Source organism: Podarcis raffonei, chromosome 16, assembly GCF_027172205.1.
Source record: "Podarcis raffonei isolate rPodRaf1 chromosome 16, rPodRaf1.pri, whole genome shotgun sequence".
Taxonomy (NCBI): Eukaryota; Metazoa; Chordata; class Lepidosauria; order Squamata; family Lacertidae; genus Podarcis; species Podarcis raffonei.
The window spans coordinates 21,612,803-21,629,912 of record NC_070617.1 but is presented as its reverse complement, the minus strand read 5'-3'; the positions used below and the strand labels follow the sequence as shown (position 1 = coordinate 21,629,912).

Genomic DNA, 17,110 nt, shown 5'->3' with positions numbered 1-17,110 from the left:
GTGGTTCTGCATTACTCCCAGGGAGGGTGCCATCAGGCCTGCGCTTTCCCCAAGCACACCACCAGGAGCGCCAACTATAGGGGATGAAGGGGCTTCGGCCCCCTCAATATTTTGGGACAGGGGTCTGAGCCCACCCCCCAATATTGAGGGGGACGCCAACCCCCGTCTCCAACGGGCAAGTGCTCATGTGCTGCACAGAAGGCAAACATCACCATCCGCGCTTGAGAGGAACACAAACACATCTCCCAGCAGTTTACAAAACTCTCCGTCTGCTACAAACATTTTGAGGACTAGAACCATGATGCTCCTTGATGGGCTGCACTGACCAATTAATGTTTTTGGATTTCTTGTTTTTAAAATTTTACTATAAACTCCCCTTGTTTCCTCTAAGGGGTGGGAAAGGGATTGTTTTGTCCTGTTAAAATTGTGTTAACAACAACAACCACCACCTTTAAAACTAATTTTCAAAAGTCAACGTCAGGTGGAGACTCTGATTTCCAACCACTGGAGGAGGTGGTGGTGATGATGGTGGGATTGTCACCATCTTAAAATAGCTCTCAGACCCTCGCCATGGTCAGCAGATTAGCATTAAGGCTCAGAGGTTACGGGATCCAGATTTTCCTACTGTGAAATTTATTTAAACAATTGGTTAAACCACAGAGCCTAGGACTTGCCAATCAGAAGGTCGGTGGTTTGAATCCCCGTGACGGGGTGAGCTCCCGTTGCTCGGTACCAGCTCCTGCCAACCTAGCAGTTCGAAAGCACAAAGTGCAAGTAGATAAATAGGTGCAGCTCCAGCGGGAAGGTAAATGACGTTTCCGTCTGCTGCTCTGGTTCGCCAGAAGCGGCTTAGTCATGCTAGCCACATGACCCGGAAGTTGTACGCCGGCTCCCTCGGCCAATAAAGCGAGTTGAGCGCCGCAACCCCAGAGGCGGCCACGACTGGACTTAATGGTCAGGGGTCCCTTTACCTTTACGTTATATACTGCTTGACCACAAGCTCGGATCCTGGTGGATATAAGCCATGCATCCAAGCCTTGGGAGACCACTAACAGCAGCTCCCCCAATGACCTCCATGATCTGGCATGGATTTAAGGAATATGGAGGTCCCTCAGGTGTCCTGGACCAGAGTTGTTAAGGGCTTTGAAAAAGAATGCAAGAACCCTGAACCTGTCCCAGTAGCCTATGGGCAGCCAGTGCAGATTTTGGGGCACCATAGTCATGTGCTGGCAATATGTTTGTCCACACCAGTAGTCCAGCATTTTGCTCCAGTTGGAGCCTCCAGAACAGGCATCCAAGGGTAGCCACAGACGTCCAAGGGTAGCATTGCAAGGATACGGGTTCCCCAGTCTGTCCTGAAGCCGAGAGGAAGCCCACCAGCCCCGACCGCATCCCTACCTGAATGCGTTCCTCCTCTTCCTCTGGGTCTTGCTCTGCGGTCACCGGCACAGGAAGACGTTGGACCTTCTCTGCCGCCAAAGAGAGCCTCTCCTGCTGCTTCCGCTGGTGCCGGTCAATGAGCTGGCGGTCCCGGTTACGTTTGGCCCGCATGACGTCGCTGGCCAGAGTCTTGTTGGTGGCGTTGATTTCAAAGATGGTCTAGAAACAGCAGTGGGGGTGGGGTGGGGACGTTCGTCAGGGCAAAGCAGAATCAAACCCTGCCTTGGCACCGGCATGCAGCTCCACCGGGCGCGTGCCAGGGCTCCCTAATGCCAAGAGGCACGGGGTCTGCTGCTAGGAGTCCCTTGCGACACTCACCGCCTTGGAACGGTAACTTTTGATGCTGTCCACGAATTTCAGCCGCTCCATCTCTTCCCCCTCAAAGCGAAGACCTTCGGGGAAGCAAAGCAGGGAGGGAAAGGTTACCCCCGTGTGGTGCAGCAGCAGCAGCAGACTAGGAATGGGGCAACTCAGCCAGATGGGTAGGGTAATAATAATAATAATAATAATAATAATAATAATAATAATAATAATAATAATAAATGTTTATTTATATCCCGCCCTCCCCAGCTGAAGCCGGGCTCAGGATGGCTAACATCAATAAAATAATACAACATTCTAAAATCATTTCATTATAAAATTCAAATCAAATTGATGGCAACCATTAGACTAAAGTTCTGTGAAGGAGGGAGTCAGGCTGTACCTTGGCCAAAGGCCTGGTGGAACAGCTCTGTCTTGCAAGCCCTGCGGAAAGATGTCAAGTCCCACAGGGCCCTAGTCTCTTGTAACAGAGCGTTCCACCAGATTGGAGCCACAGCCGAAAAAGCCCTGGCTCTAGTTGAGGCCAGCCTAACCTCTCTGTGGCCTGGGACCTCCAAGATGTTTACAATAATAAAATTATTATTTTTTAGTAAGCCACTCACTGAACAAGGGGTGGATGCCCAGCAGGCTGAAGTCCATTTCCTTGACCCTCTTAATGGACTCGGGCGATGGAGCAGGCCGCGACTTCAGGTACTGCTTCTGGGCATTGTCAGAGACTCGCCGGAGGCTCTGCAGATCCAGCGAGCGCTCGTGGTCCGTCTGCAGCAGGCTCTCCTCGTCATCGAGGATGCTCTGGGGGACACGGCCAAAGATGCCGTCTGTGTCTGAAAGGGGGGAAAGTGAAGCAGTCAGGGAGCTGTTTCAGGGCTCCTGACAGAGGAATGGGTGGCTATCATAGAAGGGCCTTCTTGGTGGTGGTGCCACAGCTGTGGAATACGCTTTCCCCAGGTATTCACCTTGATATTGCCGGCGGGGGGGGGGGGGGAGGGAAACCATTTTTTTAACCATCCCAAAATTTTATGCATACATCCTGCTGATTTTGTGTAGCACGCAACCAAACATGTAATGCGAGGGTATAACGAGGTCGTTCATTGAGTGCAGGAGTCATAAAAAGGAAAAAAATGGTGAATAAAATTGGGAGGGGAGAGGAGAAAGTGGCAAGACCAGCTCCGGTTGTGTTAGTTCCAGGTGAGGCTTTGGAGAAAGGAAAAGGTTCTCTCTTGCTTTCATAATACTAGAAACTCAGAGACTTCCAAGAAATGTGGGAAGACAGGTAAACTTCTTCCTGCACAGCTAAAACTCTTTCCCAAAGTGATGGCCACCACTTTGAAAGAGCATTAGACCAATTTGTGGAGGAGAGAACTTTCGATGGCTACTAACCACAAAGGTTAAGGGCATTAATGTTTCTGAATAGCAGTTGCTGGAACAGCGGCAGGGAAAGTGTTCTTGGATTCAGGTCCTGCTGCCTGCAGATTTCCTCCAGGCACCTGGGTGGCCACTGTGAGAACAGGATTCTGGACTAGATGGGCCACTGACCTGGTCCAGCAGGCTTTTGTAACCTTGGGACTAGGTTACCTAAGGGACCACCTCGCCCCATATATCCACACCCGGGAACTGCTTTCCTTAGATGGAGCACTGGTCAGTATCAAATGCCCCAGTAGTGTGCCCAGTTTGTGTAAAAACCAGGCTCTTAGTGTTGCAGCTCCAGCCCTCTGGAATGAGCTTCCCCAGAAATTAAGAAGGCACCCAACATCACCATATTGAGGAGTCTACTGAAGACGTTTTTGTTTTAAGAATGTGACCTAGTCATTTATGAAATACTAATTGCACAGCTGTAAGGATGGTTCTACTGTTTTGAGAATTTGTAGAAGCGCTTTCAGTTGTGAGAATTTGCATTTTGTCTTCTTTTAACTGTGTTGTATACTGCTTTGATGGCCTCAGGGGATAAAGAGGTTTCTAAATTTGCAAATTGTAACAGAACAAAGGAATAAAACATGCAACATATTGCACGATAGCCCTGTGAGCAATTGTGGCAGCAACCTTTTTTTGACCAACTTATTATACTTGCAATAAAGAAAAATCAATTCCCAAGGGCATGCCTGCTAATTATTGCCACCCAACAAGGACAAACCTACCTGTGGGCTTCTCGTGAGGGTTGGCAAGGACGAGGGGACGGCCTAGGAAGAGGTGCAAGTCAAAAACGTAGGGGGTCTCATCCGGCGCCACCAAGGAGTAAGCCGTACCACTTCTCCCTGCCCGGGCCACTCTGCCTGGAGAGAGCAAAACACAGAAGAGGAATGTTGGATGGCACAAAAGGTCTGTTTAATCTGTCTTCTAAGCTTGAATCTCCAACCAGTGCTGTAAAAAGAGTGACGGTTTGGGCAAAGCTAAACAGCTACAGAGCCACATGGGTTGAAGTCAAAGGGTCCCAGTCCCTATGCAGTTTGACAAGCGCTTCCGGTTACTGGTTGACATTAGCCAATGGCGGGGGGGTGGAACACTCATAAAAGGCCATGCAAAGTGTATGTTTTACTACCCAAGCTGTTGTTCCTCCCACCTCTGCACCCAGACCCTTAAGATGCTGGCCTAGATGAACCGACTTAAGGCAGCTTTCACAACTTAAGCTGCGCAAGGTGCCGGACCTCAAGAACTCACCGACACGGTGCAGGAAGAGCTTGGCCTTGGCCGGGAAGCTGTAGTTGATGACGTTGTCCAGGAGAGGGATGTCGATGCCCCGGGCGGCCAAGTCGGTGACGATCAGCACCGAGCACTTGCCATGGATGAACTTGCCCACGTTGATCTTCCGGGCCGTCTGGTCCAGGGAGCTGTAGACATGCGTGCAGTTCACACCCTGGGCTGTCAACAGCTGCAGGAGCATCCGTGAGAGGAAGCAAACTGAAGGTCAGTAAGTAAGGAGAAATCAAAAGCACCACTCGAGTTCCCCAGGTGTCCATGGGGACTGAATTGGGAATGGAGCTTTAGAACTTCTTCACCCTTTTCTTTTAAATCCTGGCAAGTTTCTAGTCCTCATCGTTTCGAAGAAAATTCATTTTGCTGCTGTGATATTTTTATTGTAAATGTGTTTTTAATAGATATTTTGCTTGTACACACAATAAGCCTGCAACTTAGGTGGGGGCTATGTTTTGGGGACTGTGCCTAAAGCCAAAATCGTGTGTAGTCAAAACACCTTGGTTTCAATGATGGGTGAGGATTGCCAAAGTCATTTTTCCTGAAACTCCATCCCTTTTCTATTCTTTCCTTTTTTTGGCCATGTGCCTAAAGCGCATGTGTGTAAGTTGTGGGCCTATTGTGTGTATATAAAGAGACAGATAGTTGTAATTTTATTACTGTTTAATAACTTTTTAATGACTCCCCCCCCCCCCAAGTTTTGACTTGTTTCTATTTTATCTGTAAGCCGCCTTGAGTCTGGGGAAAAGGCGGGAGACAACAACAACATCATCATCAACAACAACCTGTCCCTGTCCTGTGTAGACAATCCAACTTTTAAAGGAAACCTTAAAAACATAACCATCAAATATGAAAGGGGTTACGTGGAGACTCAGCCCCATGTCAGTCCTGTTTATTAGAGGATAATATGCCTACCGACCTGAAATCATTAGTAAGGATCTTGCCGACAGCAGCAAAAAATCGCCACGTGCAAAATTGCCGACAGCAGCAAAAAATCGCCACGTGAATGCCGCCAATGACACAAAACTCAACAAGCCGCATACCTCTTTCAGGTATTCTGTATGATGTTTCGTGGCCACAAAGACAATCGTCTGGTCCTGCGGTCTTACGACTGTCCTCAGCAGGTACAACAGGAGGGCTGGCTTGTCATCAGCACGCACGTGATAGAAAGACAGCTGTGAGGATGATTAGGTGTTTAATTAAAACAAAAAAATTTTTTTCCTTCCAGTAGCACCTTAAAGACCAACTAAGTTAGTTCTTGGTATGAGCTTTCGTGTGCATGCACACTTCTTCAGATAGGTGTTTAATGGTCAGCGTTGGTGCCTTTCTCCCAGCTTGGAAGGGTCTAGCTCAGTCTTTGCCAGTCTGACACCCTCCCCACAATAAGACATTTTTGACAACTGCAGGGTGACAGATTGGCTGAACCAGGGCTTTTTTTTCCAGCCAGAACTCACCAAAACTCAGTTCCAGGATCATTGCCATGATAAGAGAACAAGGGAGGCATTCATGGTGAGCCTTTTTGCTAGAAAAATTGCCCTGAGACGAACCACTCAAAGTCAACCTAATCTGGTATAAGGCAGCTTTTTACGCCTCCTTGCAGCTTAGGATATACAGTGGTACCTCGGGCTAAGTACTTAATTCGTTCCGGAGGTCCATTCTTAACCTGAAACTGTTCTTAACCTGAAGCACCACTTTAGCTAATGGGGCCTCCTGCTGCTGCCGCGCCGCCGGAGCACGATTTCTGTTCTCATCCTGAAGTAAAGTTCTTACCCCGAGGTACTATTTCTGGGTTTGCGGAGTCTGTAACCTGAAGCGTATGTAACCTGAAGCGTATGTAACCCGAGGTACCACTGTAGTTAGATACACACACATGGGCTGCTGCCCCTGCTCACCAACCCCTACCACAGCGGGCAGCGTTTTCCTTTTTTGAAGGGAAATTCCCTTATTCCAAATAGGATTACTTGCAAGAAAAGGGAAAAGTTGACAGCCATGACCCCCACTTACCCACTGCTTGCCAGCCTCCCACCCTGCCCCATTACATTTCCCCCAAACCCACCATCTCCTCACAGCTACTTCAAACCCCTGTATTATCTTCTGTGCTGCTCCATCCCTGCTTCCTTCAGACCTCCACTGTTATTTAAAGCCGCCATTTTGAAACCTCATTTGTTCCCTACACACACACGCAAACCCCAAACTCAAGGATGAAAGCTGGCATTTTTTACAAGTGCCAAAAAATAATAATACAGTCATACCTCGGGTTAAATATGCTTTGAGTTGAGCGCATTCGAGTTGCGCTCCTCGGCAACCCGGGAGTAACGGAGTGCGTTACTTCTAGGTTTTGCCGCTTGCGCAGATGCTCAAAGTGACGTCATGCGCATGCGCAGAAGCAGCGAAAAGCGATGCGAACGTGCGCAGACGTGCCGTCGCTAGTTACATTTACCTCTAGATGTGAACGGGGCTCCGGAACGGATCCCGTTCGTATCTAGAGGTACCACTGTAATGATCCATCAGTACGGCAAAGCCTGCATTTTTGAAACTCCCTGCCCATTGATAGTGGGCAGACGCACAAAAATATAGCTTCCTCTCTATCCTCCATTCAGGCAAGGGAGGAGCAATATTAAGGGCACACACCAGCAAGGAAATAATACCCGAGAGAGTTCTCAAGGGCCGCAGTTGGTCACCGAGGCAGAGGTTCCCCACCCCTGAGTTAGCAGAACTGCCAAGTTGGCTCAAGCAGACTAGAGGAGCAGCAACAGGGAAGCCATACAAACGGCCACGTGTGCCGCGCTCCCCAATTTCGGCAGATCCCAATGTCAATCTCCTCCCCCCTTCCCCAAACTGCCCCTTCCAAGATAACCATACTTCCTGCTTACCTTGAGCTGCTCGCTCAGCTTGGATTCCACATCCAATCGAATCAACACCGGCTCTGTAAGACCTGTAGAAAGGAGGTTTGGGCAGAGGGGAGAGAATATGAAGCTACATCTCGCTCTGGATTTTCCAGATGCTTTCAGCAGGGTGGATCTGATTTAAATCAAATCGATTTACATCACGATTTAAATCACTAGTCAGTAAGACTTGATTTAAATCATTATTTATTTTTTTACAGAAAGACTTATTCTTGCTGGTATAATCTTAATATTTACAACCAGATGAAGGTTTCATTTTTGGAATAATAAATTTTCAGAGTAGTTTTTACAGTTATACCAGAAATTACTGATTTGGTTATACTATTAGAAATACATAGACCGATAATTATGAAATTATTGTGAGGTTTAATAAGTTAACTGTTTATATTTGGACAAGTTTTCTGCTCTACTTTATGGGAAGGAGAAAAATAATAATTTCCTTAATAACAATTTAAACAATTTATTTAACTAAAGCAATAACATTATAGCAAATGTATCCATGTTTATTAACTGATGTAAACTTTTTTAAAAACAACAACAACACCAGACTGAGTTTTAGCACACATGAAAATCTTAAAACAAACCCTTGTTTCCTGATGAATAGCCTTTGGACTATAATGCAACTTAAATAGAAAACTATCTTTAGAAAGATTTTTCCTCCCAAAGCATTTTTTTAAAAAAAATCTGATTTAAATTTTAAAAAATCTGATTTAAATAAAAAAGAATCTGCTTTTTTAATTTTTAATTATTGATTTTTATCCACCCTGGCTACATCTCACTGTGGAATGAGGATAAAGGTATTTTCCAGACGCTAGATCAGCAATCTAGATCAATGGGACCGGGGGATTTATTTAAAAGGACTCTCCGACCACTAAAAACAGTCATGAATCCCAGGAAATGCTGCTTGCTAAGGGTGCAAAGAGACCTCCCCTATTCCCATCACAGAGCTACGGTTCCCAGAGTGGTTTCACGGTCAATCCCTCTCTCCGGGGAACTGTGAGATTGGGCCTCCGGTACGCAAAGGCAGCCCCCGAGACCAGGTCCGTCTCCTCACCGGCTCGAGCAAACTCCACGAGAAGTTTCGGCAGGGTGGCAGAGAAGAGAACGGTCTGGCGGTTCTCAGGCAGCCTCGAGATGATCTCCTGCAGCTGCTCTGCAAAGCCCATCTCAAAGAGCCTGGCAAGGTAAGCGGGAAAAGGCGTTTTGAGGAGACACAGAAAGCAAACAGGAGAAGAACAAGCGGCAGGGCAGAGTATCTGAAAAAATATGCAACAAGATTCAGCCAAGCAAATGCCTGGCTTACAGACACGGTACAGCCCTTTCCATGCACGTGGTACAGCCCCCTCCCCAGGACTGAAGCACTTCAGAACACCCACAGGGAATCCTTTTTTAAAAAAACAACAACGAAGTGTTCTTCTGTTACCTATTTTGGAAAGTTGTTTGCTGTGTGTTTATTGATCAAAGTATTTCTACATCTTCCGCTCACAAACCACCAGGGCAGTTTACAGCAACACTAAAACAGATTTTGTTTGTTTGTTTGTTTCTTAGAATTCCAGTGTGGCGCCACCCTGGAAGAAGATTCTGGTTTCCAATACAGTGGTACCTCTGGTTAAGAACTTAATTCGTTCCGGAAGACTGTTCTTAACCTGAAACTGTTCTTAACCTGAGAACTTTAGCTAATGGGGCCTCCCACTGCTGCCGCGCGATTTCTGTTCTCATCCTGAAGCAAAGTTCTTAACCTGATGTACTATTTCTGGGTTAGCGGAGTCTGTAACCTGAAGTGTCTGTAACCTGAAGCATCTGTAACCCGAGGTACCACTGTACAAAGATGGTTGAAGAACAGAGAAAGGGTTGGGATGAGAAGCTGTAAGAATATCTTGCAAACCGAAGTTTCATTTTTAAAAAACCACACACTACGGAAGGAATTCCATGGCAACGCATACATCTCTCAAAGACAAAAGGTACTTCATTAAAAAGAAAACCTATATAGTTTTAAAGGGTAAAGGTAAAGGGACCCCTGACCATTAGGTCCAGTCGTGACCGACTCTGGGGTTGCGGCGCTCATCTCGCTTTATTAGCTGAGGGAGCCAGCGTTTGTCTGCGGACAGCTTCTGGGTCATGTGGCCAGCATGACTAAGCTGCTTCTGGCGAACCAGAGCAGCACACGGAAACGCCGTTTACCTTCCTGCCGGAGTGGTACCTATTTATCTACTTGCACTTTGACATGCTTTTGAACTGCTAGGTGGGCAGGAGCTGGGACTGAATAACGGGAGCTCAACCCATTGAGGGGATTCGAACCGCCGACCTTCTGACTGGCAAGTCCTAGGCTCTGTGGTTTAGACCACAGCGCCACCCGCATCCCAGTTTTAAAGGGTAGCCTTCATCAAATCTAAAGATATTTTGGACTACAAGTCCCATCAACCCCAGCCAGCTAATCTTGGAATTTGAATGGTTTTGGCTCAGAAGTTCCTTTTCCACATGGGGTACACACACCACCAAGAATTCACAACTGAAAAAAGCCAAAACTGTCACCAGGCTTCTCTTCCCTAAATGGAAGAACCAAGCAACACAGCTCAGAGGCGGGATATCTGCTTTGCATACAGAAGGTCCCAGGTTCAATCCCCGTCATCTCCAGGCAGGACTAGAAGAAATCCTTCTCTGAAATTCTTGATAGCTCAGTCGGTAGAGTGTGAGACTCTTAATCCCAGGGCTGTAGGTTCGAGCCCCACGTTGGGCAAAAAGCTTCCAAGGGGTTGGGCTAGATGACCCTCGTGGTCCCTTCCAACTCTACAAATCCAGGAGAGCTGCTGCCAGTCAGTGTGGAGAATATTGTGCTAGATGGACTAGGAGGCTGACTCAGCACAAGGGAAGGGAAGTTCAGTGGTTAGAGCATCTGCCTTGCACACGGAGGATCCCTAGTTCTATGCCCAATGGCATCTCCAGGTAAAACTGGGAAAGATTACCTGTCCAAAATCCTGGACAGCCGCTGCCAATTAGAGTAGACAATATTGACCCTGATGGATCGAAGGCCTGCCTTAGCAGAAGCTGGCTTCCTATGTTCCCGTTTCCGAATGCTGTGGCCTGATCTCCTGCCTGGGAAAATAGGCGCTCTCCCAAGGGGCCAGGAACTCACCTGTCTGCTTCGTCAAAGACCACGTATTCCACACTCTGCAGCTTGAGCTTCATCTCTATGGCCACGTGCATCAGCCGGCCAGGAGTTGCAATGATTCTGTGGGAGGCAAGCAAAGGACATAGTGGCTGCAGGGTTTTCTTACAAGTTCAGAAAGAATACTGCATTGTACCTGTGCCAGCCCACCAGATCGAAATGGGCATATACACACCTTGTTATGGGAGAGGCATAAGGATGAATGCAAGGGGCACCCAGGAAGCCTGTTAAAACAAGCCCCTTGTTTCCTAGTCACCGGCCCAAGTTTTTAGACTTACACAATGCTCTTTTTTTCCTTTAAAAAAATGTTTAGGGGTACTCTCATTTTGACTCAAGAAAATCACCATTTTATAGTTCAAATCGGGAAAAATAAATACAGTAAATGGACAAAAGTACGAAGATTTGCAAAATGTTTAGGGGTATGTGTCCCCACCAGAAAAAAAAGCACTGGACTTACATATCAGGGTTTTCATGCAGAGCTGCAAACTGGTCTTCCATCCTGGAAGAGAGGAGAGGCAGAAGGCAAATTTAGTTTTAGAGAAAGCAGGAAAACCTCCCCGCCCCCCTTTGTGTTTAACTTTGACTGCCACGCTCGGATCTTATGTCATGTCTTTTTTTAAAAAAAAAATATTTTTTTTATTACATATAACAATACGGATGTTAGAAAGGACAGTGGCTTGCCTGCTGAACATCATATGGTCCACAACTACAGAAACAAAATGTATTGCTTCAATGGCACTTTTAAGCACCAACACTGGATATTTATTTTTATTTATTTAGATTTCCTAGTCAGCAATCAACTTTATGGAAGGCTCAGTCCCTGGAAAGGCAGGGGGATGAGTTACAATGCTGGATCAGATGGACCTCAAGGCCACAGTCACACCATAAGTTTAAAGCATATGATACTACTTTAAACAGTCATTACTCCCCGCCCCCAAGGATTCTGGGAGTTGTAGTTTGCTCAAGCTGAGAGTTGTTAGGAAACCCTTATTCCCCCTCCCAGAGCTACAATCCCCAGAATGGTTTAACAACCAATCCTTCTTCTCTGGGAACTGTAGCTCTGTGTAAGGGAATAGGCGACCTCTTAACTACTCAGCCCATAACGAACTACAGTTCCCAGGATTCCTTGGGGGAAGCCGTGAATGTTTCAAGTGCGTTATAGCGCTTCAAACATTATCTTGTGAATGTGACCTTGGTTCTTCAACAATGTGACTTCCTGTGAGGCCTAAACATAGGGCAGGTCAAAAATATTTGTGTGTGTTTTTTAATGTCAAACTTACTTGTCTCCTCCAAGGATCAGGGCTGTTTTCAGGCCTGTGTATCGGCCAAGCTGGGGGGGGGGGGGGAAGAGTAGGGGGAAAAACCAGTCAAAAACTTGCATTTGGTCCCAAGATATCCTTCCAGCTATCTAATAACCAAAAGAAAGCCAGGGGCTTGATGAGCCTCATGCTTGAACAAGCCCACCTTCACTTGACCCCAAGCCCTGCTAAACTCGCAACAAAATCCTGTGGCGGTATGTTCCTCTGGTCAACTGCACATTGTCCATAGATCTCTGCAGCCTCAGAGAGCTTCAGCGGCTGCATCCAGACATCAGGCTTATAGCATTCATTTTGCTGGTTATACAGCAAGAACATCTCCCCTGTCTTCTAACCCTTTTGCACTGCCGCACCTGTTGAGTTACAGAACTGCGGCTTTTCGATTAATATACCGCCATGTAGTGCTAAAGTTTAAACAACAAAGACCCTCGTATGCTGGGATAACTGCTCCAATTTTTTTTTTTTTTAATTAAACTGCAACTCGAAAAAACTCCCACAATTTCTCAAGCGAACAGGGTTGCAAGCAGATTTTTTTCCCCTGGGAAACAGCACGGATATGAACATTCATTTTACATTGGTATTATTATTATTTATTAAATTTCTATACCACTCTTCATCCGAGGATCCCAGGGCAGTTAACAATGTAAAAACGCAAAAATAAATAGCACAGTAACAAACAAAAACAACAACCCCAAAAACCACTATTTAAAAGACCATAGATTGGCTTATTAACCAAAGGCCTGGGAGAAGTGGAATGTTTTTGCCTGGTGCGTACCTATATGTGGGAATTAACAAGTAAGGAAATGTGGGGGGAATGGAATAAAGCACTGCCTAAATGCAGCTAGCACAAAGGCTTCTACGTGACCAAAACTGTTTCTGCCACTCTTGAGTCCCATCTGAACCACATCAAGCAACACAAAGGTGAATAATATATTGACAAGATTCATATAACTATCAAACTGTTTCAAAATTCATAAACAGAAGACATGTAATATGTGCAGGGAGTCACAAACAAAGAAGAGTCAAGTAACTATTCCATAAGCAGAACAATTTAAAGGCTTTAAAGCAGCCTTTCTCAACCTGCGGGTCCCCAGAAGTTGTTGGGCTACAACTCCCATCATCCCTAGCTTCCAAGGCCAGAGCTCAGGGATGATGGGAGTTGTAGTCCAACAACATCTGGGGACCCGCAGGTTGAGAACCGCTGCTTTAAAGACTCTTTAAGTCCCAGCCTTCCCTCCCTTCCCTTTGGCTTACCTCCTTGGTGAACTTGAGGGTCTGCAAGGCAAGCTCTCTGGTCGGAGAGAGGATAAGAGCCCGTGCCCCCGTCTTGGCACTGTGCACCTTCAGCTTCTCAAACATGGGGATGAGGAAACAGGCCGTCTTTCCGCTGCCCGTCCTCGCCATCGCCACCACATCCTTGCCGTCCAGGATCACGGGGATGGTCTGCAAAACAAAGCCGATTCAAGAGTGGAGGCAGGGGAAATCGAACGACAGCAGCAAACCTGAAGTCAGGGACTATGCAAACTCATCCAAGAGGAATCTCCTCACAGCTCTCAGAACCCTTAACTACAACTTAAGAGTTAGGATGCGGCCTAGGAAACACACAACCAAGTTTACACGCAAAATGCCATGAAGATAATGATGAAAAAACAACTTGATTGTCCACATATTGAAGATTTTGGGGTGAGGGGAAGGAGGCTAGGGAGGGAGGGAGGGAGGGAGAGAGAGAGATCTGAATAAAATTTCATAATATTGTAGAGTTGGAAGGTGGAACAGGCTTTTTTTTTTTACTCCTGCTCCATAGGATAGGACTCACACCAGTGAGTTCATGTTGTAAGAAAGGAGATTCCAACCAATAATAATAATAATAATAATAATAATAATAATAATAATAATAATAATATTTTATTTATATCCCGCCCTCCCCAGCCGAAGCCGGGCTCAGAGCAGCTAACAACAATAAAAGTAACACAGCATTCTAAAATCAATTGATTTAAAAATCAATTCAAAATCAAATTAATGGCAACCATTGGGCTAAAGTTCTGTGAGGATTACCAAAAGAGGGGGTCAGGCTGTGCCTTGGCCAAAGGCCTGGTGGAACAGCTCCGTCTTGCAAGCCCTGTGGAAAGATGTCCGGTCCCGCAGGGCCCTAGTCTCTTGTGACAGAGCGTTCCACCAGATCGGGGCCACAACCGAAAAAGCCCTGGCTCTGGCTGAGGCCAGCCTAACCTCCCTGAGGCCCGGGACCTCCAGGATATTTTTGTTTGAAGACTGTAAGGTCCTCTGTGGGACATACCAGGAGAGGCGGTCCCGTAGGCACGAGGGTCCTAGGCCGTATAGGGCTTTAAAGGTTAAACCTGATCCTGTAATCCATTGGGAGCCAGTGCAGCTGGTAAAGCACTGGGGGAATGTGATCCTGCAGAGAGGACCCTGTAAGGTGTCTTGCCACGGCATTCTGCGCCCGCTGGAGTTTCTGGGTCAGTCTCAAGGGCAGCCCCACGTAGAGTGAGTTACAATAATCCAGTCTGGAGGTGACCGTCGTGTGGATCACAGTGGCTAGGTCGGGGCGAGAGAGGTAAGGAGCCAACTGCTTAGCTTGGCGGAGGTGAAAAAATGCTGCCTTTGTTATAGCTGCAATCTGCGCCTCCATGGAAAGGGAGGTGTCGAATATTTATACCCCGCCCATCTGGCTGGGTTGCCCCTAAACATCAGGAAGAACTTTCTGACACTAAGAGCTCTTTGACAGTGGAACAGCCTCCCTTGGAAAGTAGTGGACTCTCCTTCGTTTTTAAACAGAGGTTGGATAGCCACTTATCACAGATGCTTTAGTTGACATTCCTGCATTGTAGGGGGTTGGGAGTTGATGACCCTTGGGGACCTTTCATAAAATCGTAGAATTGTAGCGTTGGAAGGGACCCTGAGGGTCATCTAGTCCAACCCCCTGAAATGCACGAACAGAATATTTCTAAAGCAAAAATGAAAAGACCGGCTTAGATGGACCCTTGATTTCTGATCCAGCATGGCATTTCCTGGGTCCTCACCTTCCTCTGGATAGGAGTGGGTATTTTGTACCCTTTCTTCATGATCCCTTTGAACACAGGGTAGCCCAGACCTAAGGGAGAAAACAGTTAATTGAAATTCACCATTATTTTCAAATCTGGAGCGCAGGGGAGGGAGGACGCTGGACCAGATGGGCCCTTGGCCTGATCCAGAAACCTGCTGCCCACGACCCATACAAAAACCTTATAATGCAATCTCTTACCTGCATCTATAGCATGCCTTGCCAAGTAATACTTCTGAATATGGCTCACTGGAGGTCAACACCCCAAAAGAATCTGGTGTACATATTTACCTCTGGCGTTTGGGCATAGCCTTTCATCACTATCAGCAAGACCCCATAGAATAGGATGCTCCAATCATCAGATGAGCACTGAGTGGATGATAATCAGCTCCAGAGATCAGATATAGTGTTTTCAGCTCATCGGAACTAAAACTATTCCGTTTTTAAATGAACATTTTCAGCAGTGCCGAGAACCCAATTTCGGTGCACTTCAGCAAATGGTCTCTCATTCTCTTGCATTGCCCCTCATTTGCCTTCTCTTTCAACAGCCCTCAAAGCACAATAATTATAAAGAACCGAATTAATTAACATTAGTGTGGAGGCAAAATCCCTTCCTCACTGCATCACTACAACTGCATTTGTTTTATTTTGAAATCTTTAAGATAATATTTTAGTTTTCCGTTATATTGCTTTGACTATATATTTTATATTTGAATTTCTTAAAATTGTTTTGTTTATGCTTTATTTATTTAATATGCTGTAAACCGCTTTGAGATTTTTCTTAAAAATATAAAGCGGCATAGAAATTAAATCAATAAATAGGCCAACCCACCTAGGAGAGTGGAGGGCACTTTGCTGCGGGCCGCCACAAACCTTGTTCTGGCCCCTGCTAGCATACAAGAACAGCCAATTTTGTAACATTAAAAAAGCTCTCCCTCACTCACCCATGGACTGAAAGCCTCCTGATTTCTTCTTTTTCTTGTTCTGGGCCCGAACCATTTCCTGGGTGTCTAGCTCGACATCAGAAGTACAATCCGCTGCCGGAAAAGCTGGAACCGGCATCTCGTAGTCCTTTGAACCACACCAAAAAAAGAAAGAACGAGTGTTTGAATACAGAGGAGCAGCAACAAGAAGAACCAACCCCAAGTGGGCTACAACCCAGTGTTTTCTCCACCCTGTATTATCCTCACAACAAGCCTGAGAGGTTGTTGTTGTTGTTGTTGTTTAGTCGTGTCTGACACTTCGCGACCCCATGGACCAGAACACGCCAGGCACCTCTGTCCTCCACTACCTCCCGCAGTTTGGTCAAACTCATGCTGGTAGCTTCAAGAACACTGTCCAACCATCTTGTCCTCTGTCGTCCCCTTCTCCTTGTGCCCTCCATCCTTCCCAACATCAGGGTCTTTTCCAGGGAGTCTTCTCTTCTCATGAGGTGGCCAAAGTACTGGAGCCTCAGCTTCAGGATCTGTCCTTCCAGGGAGCACTCAGGGCTGGTAGGTTAGGCTGAAGAGCTGTTTTGTTTGTTTCGGGCAAAGGGTTGCTTTGCAATTTTCTTACCATTCATGTCCCAACTTCTCCTCCAAGGATGGCTCTACCTTGCCTCATTTCATCCTCACAACAACCTTGCAAGGCAGGCCAGGCTGAGTGGCGATTTGAACCCTGGCCTACCAGGTCCTAGTCCGACAAGCCACTATACAGTAGTACCTCGGGTTAAGAACTTAATTCGTTCCGGAGGTTCCCTTCTTAACCTGAAACTGTTCTTAACCTGAAGCACCACTTTAGCTAATGGTGCCTCCTGCTGCCGCTGCGCTGCCACTGCACGATTTCTGTTCTCATCCTGAAGCAAAGTTCTTAAGCCGAGGTACTATTTCTGGGTTAGCGAAGTCTGTAACCTGAAGCGTATTTAACCTGAAGCGTATGTAACCCGAGGTACTACTATACTGGCCCCAGGCTCCCGATCCTTGCCTTAAGCCCCGGCACCTGTGAAGGGAGGGGGTCTCCCACTGACCTGCTGCTCGTCCAAGTCCCGATCCTTGCACCGCCGCTGCCTTTTCCTCCGCCGCCCCGTGGCCAGGGCAGGAGCCATTGCAGAAGCGCCGCAAACAACCTCCCGGCCGAAGAAGTCACTCCGGATCCAGGAAGGCAGGGAGCCACGTGCGTCGAATGGGCGGGGCCCCGGTGATCGGAGGCGGGACATCCATTAAGCCCCACC

The 17,110-nt window shown here is 46.9% G+C and overlaps 1 protein-coding gene across 1 annotated transcript in view; it reads right to left on the bottom strand.

Annotated features, from left to right (window-relative positions):
- Positions 1–17,110, bottom strand: part of DDX54 (DEAD-box helicase 54) — a 23,622-nt gene extending 6,512 nt beyond the window's left edge. Inside the window, exons 1-15 of the mRNA XM_053369824.1 lie at positions 16,907–17,110; positions 15,843–15,969; positions 14,879–14,949; positions 13,092–13,280; positions 11,802–11,851; positions 10,979–11,020; positions 10,489–10,584; positions 8,410–8,531; positions 7,323–7,384; positions 5,493–5,624; positions 4,417–4,627; positions 3,897–4,031; positions 2,364–2,585; positions 1,759–1,832; positions 1,399–1,599 (exon numbers count right to left, since the gene is read on the bottom strand). Coding sequence (XP_053225799.1) covers positions 1,399–1,599; positions 1,759–1,832; positions 2,364–2,585; positions 3,897–4,031; positions 4,417–4,627; positions 5,493–5,624; positions 7,323–7,384; positions 8,410–8,531; positions 10,489–10,584; positions 10,979–11,020; positions 11,802–11,851; positions 13,092–13,280; positions 14,879–14,949; positions 15,843–15,969; positions 16,907–17,095 — 1,923 coding nt within the window. The 5' untranslated portion in view covers positions 17,096–17,110. The remainder of the gene's footprint in view (positions 1–1,398; positions 1,600–1,758; positions 1,833–2,363; positions 2,586–3,896; positions 4,032–4,416; positions 4,628–5,492; positions 5,625–7,322; positions 7,385–8,409; positions 8,532–10,488; positions 10,585–10,978; positions 11,021–11,801; positions 11,852–13,091; positions 13,281–14,878; positions 14,950–15,842; positions 15,970–16,906) is intronic.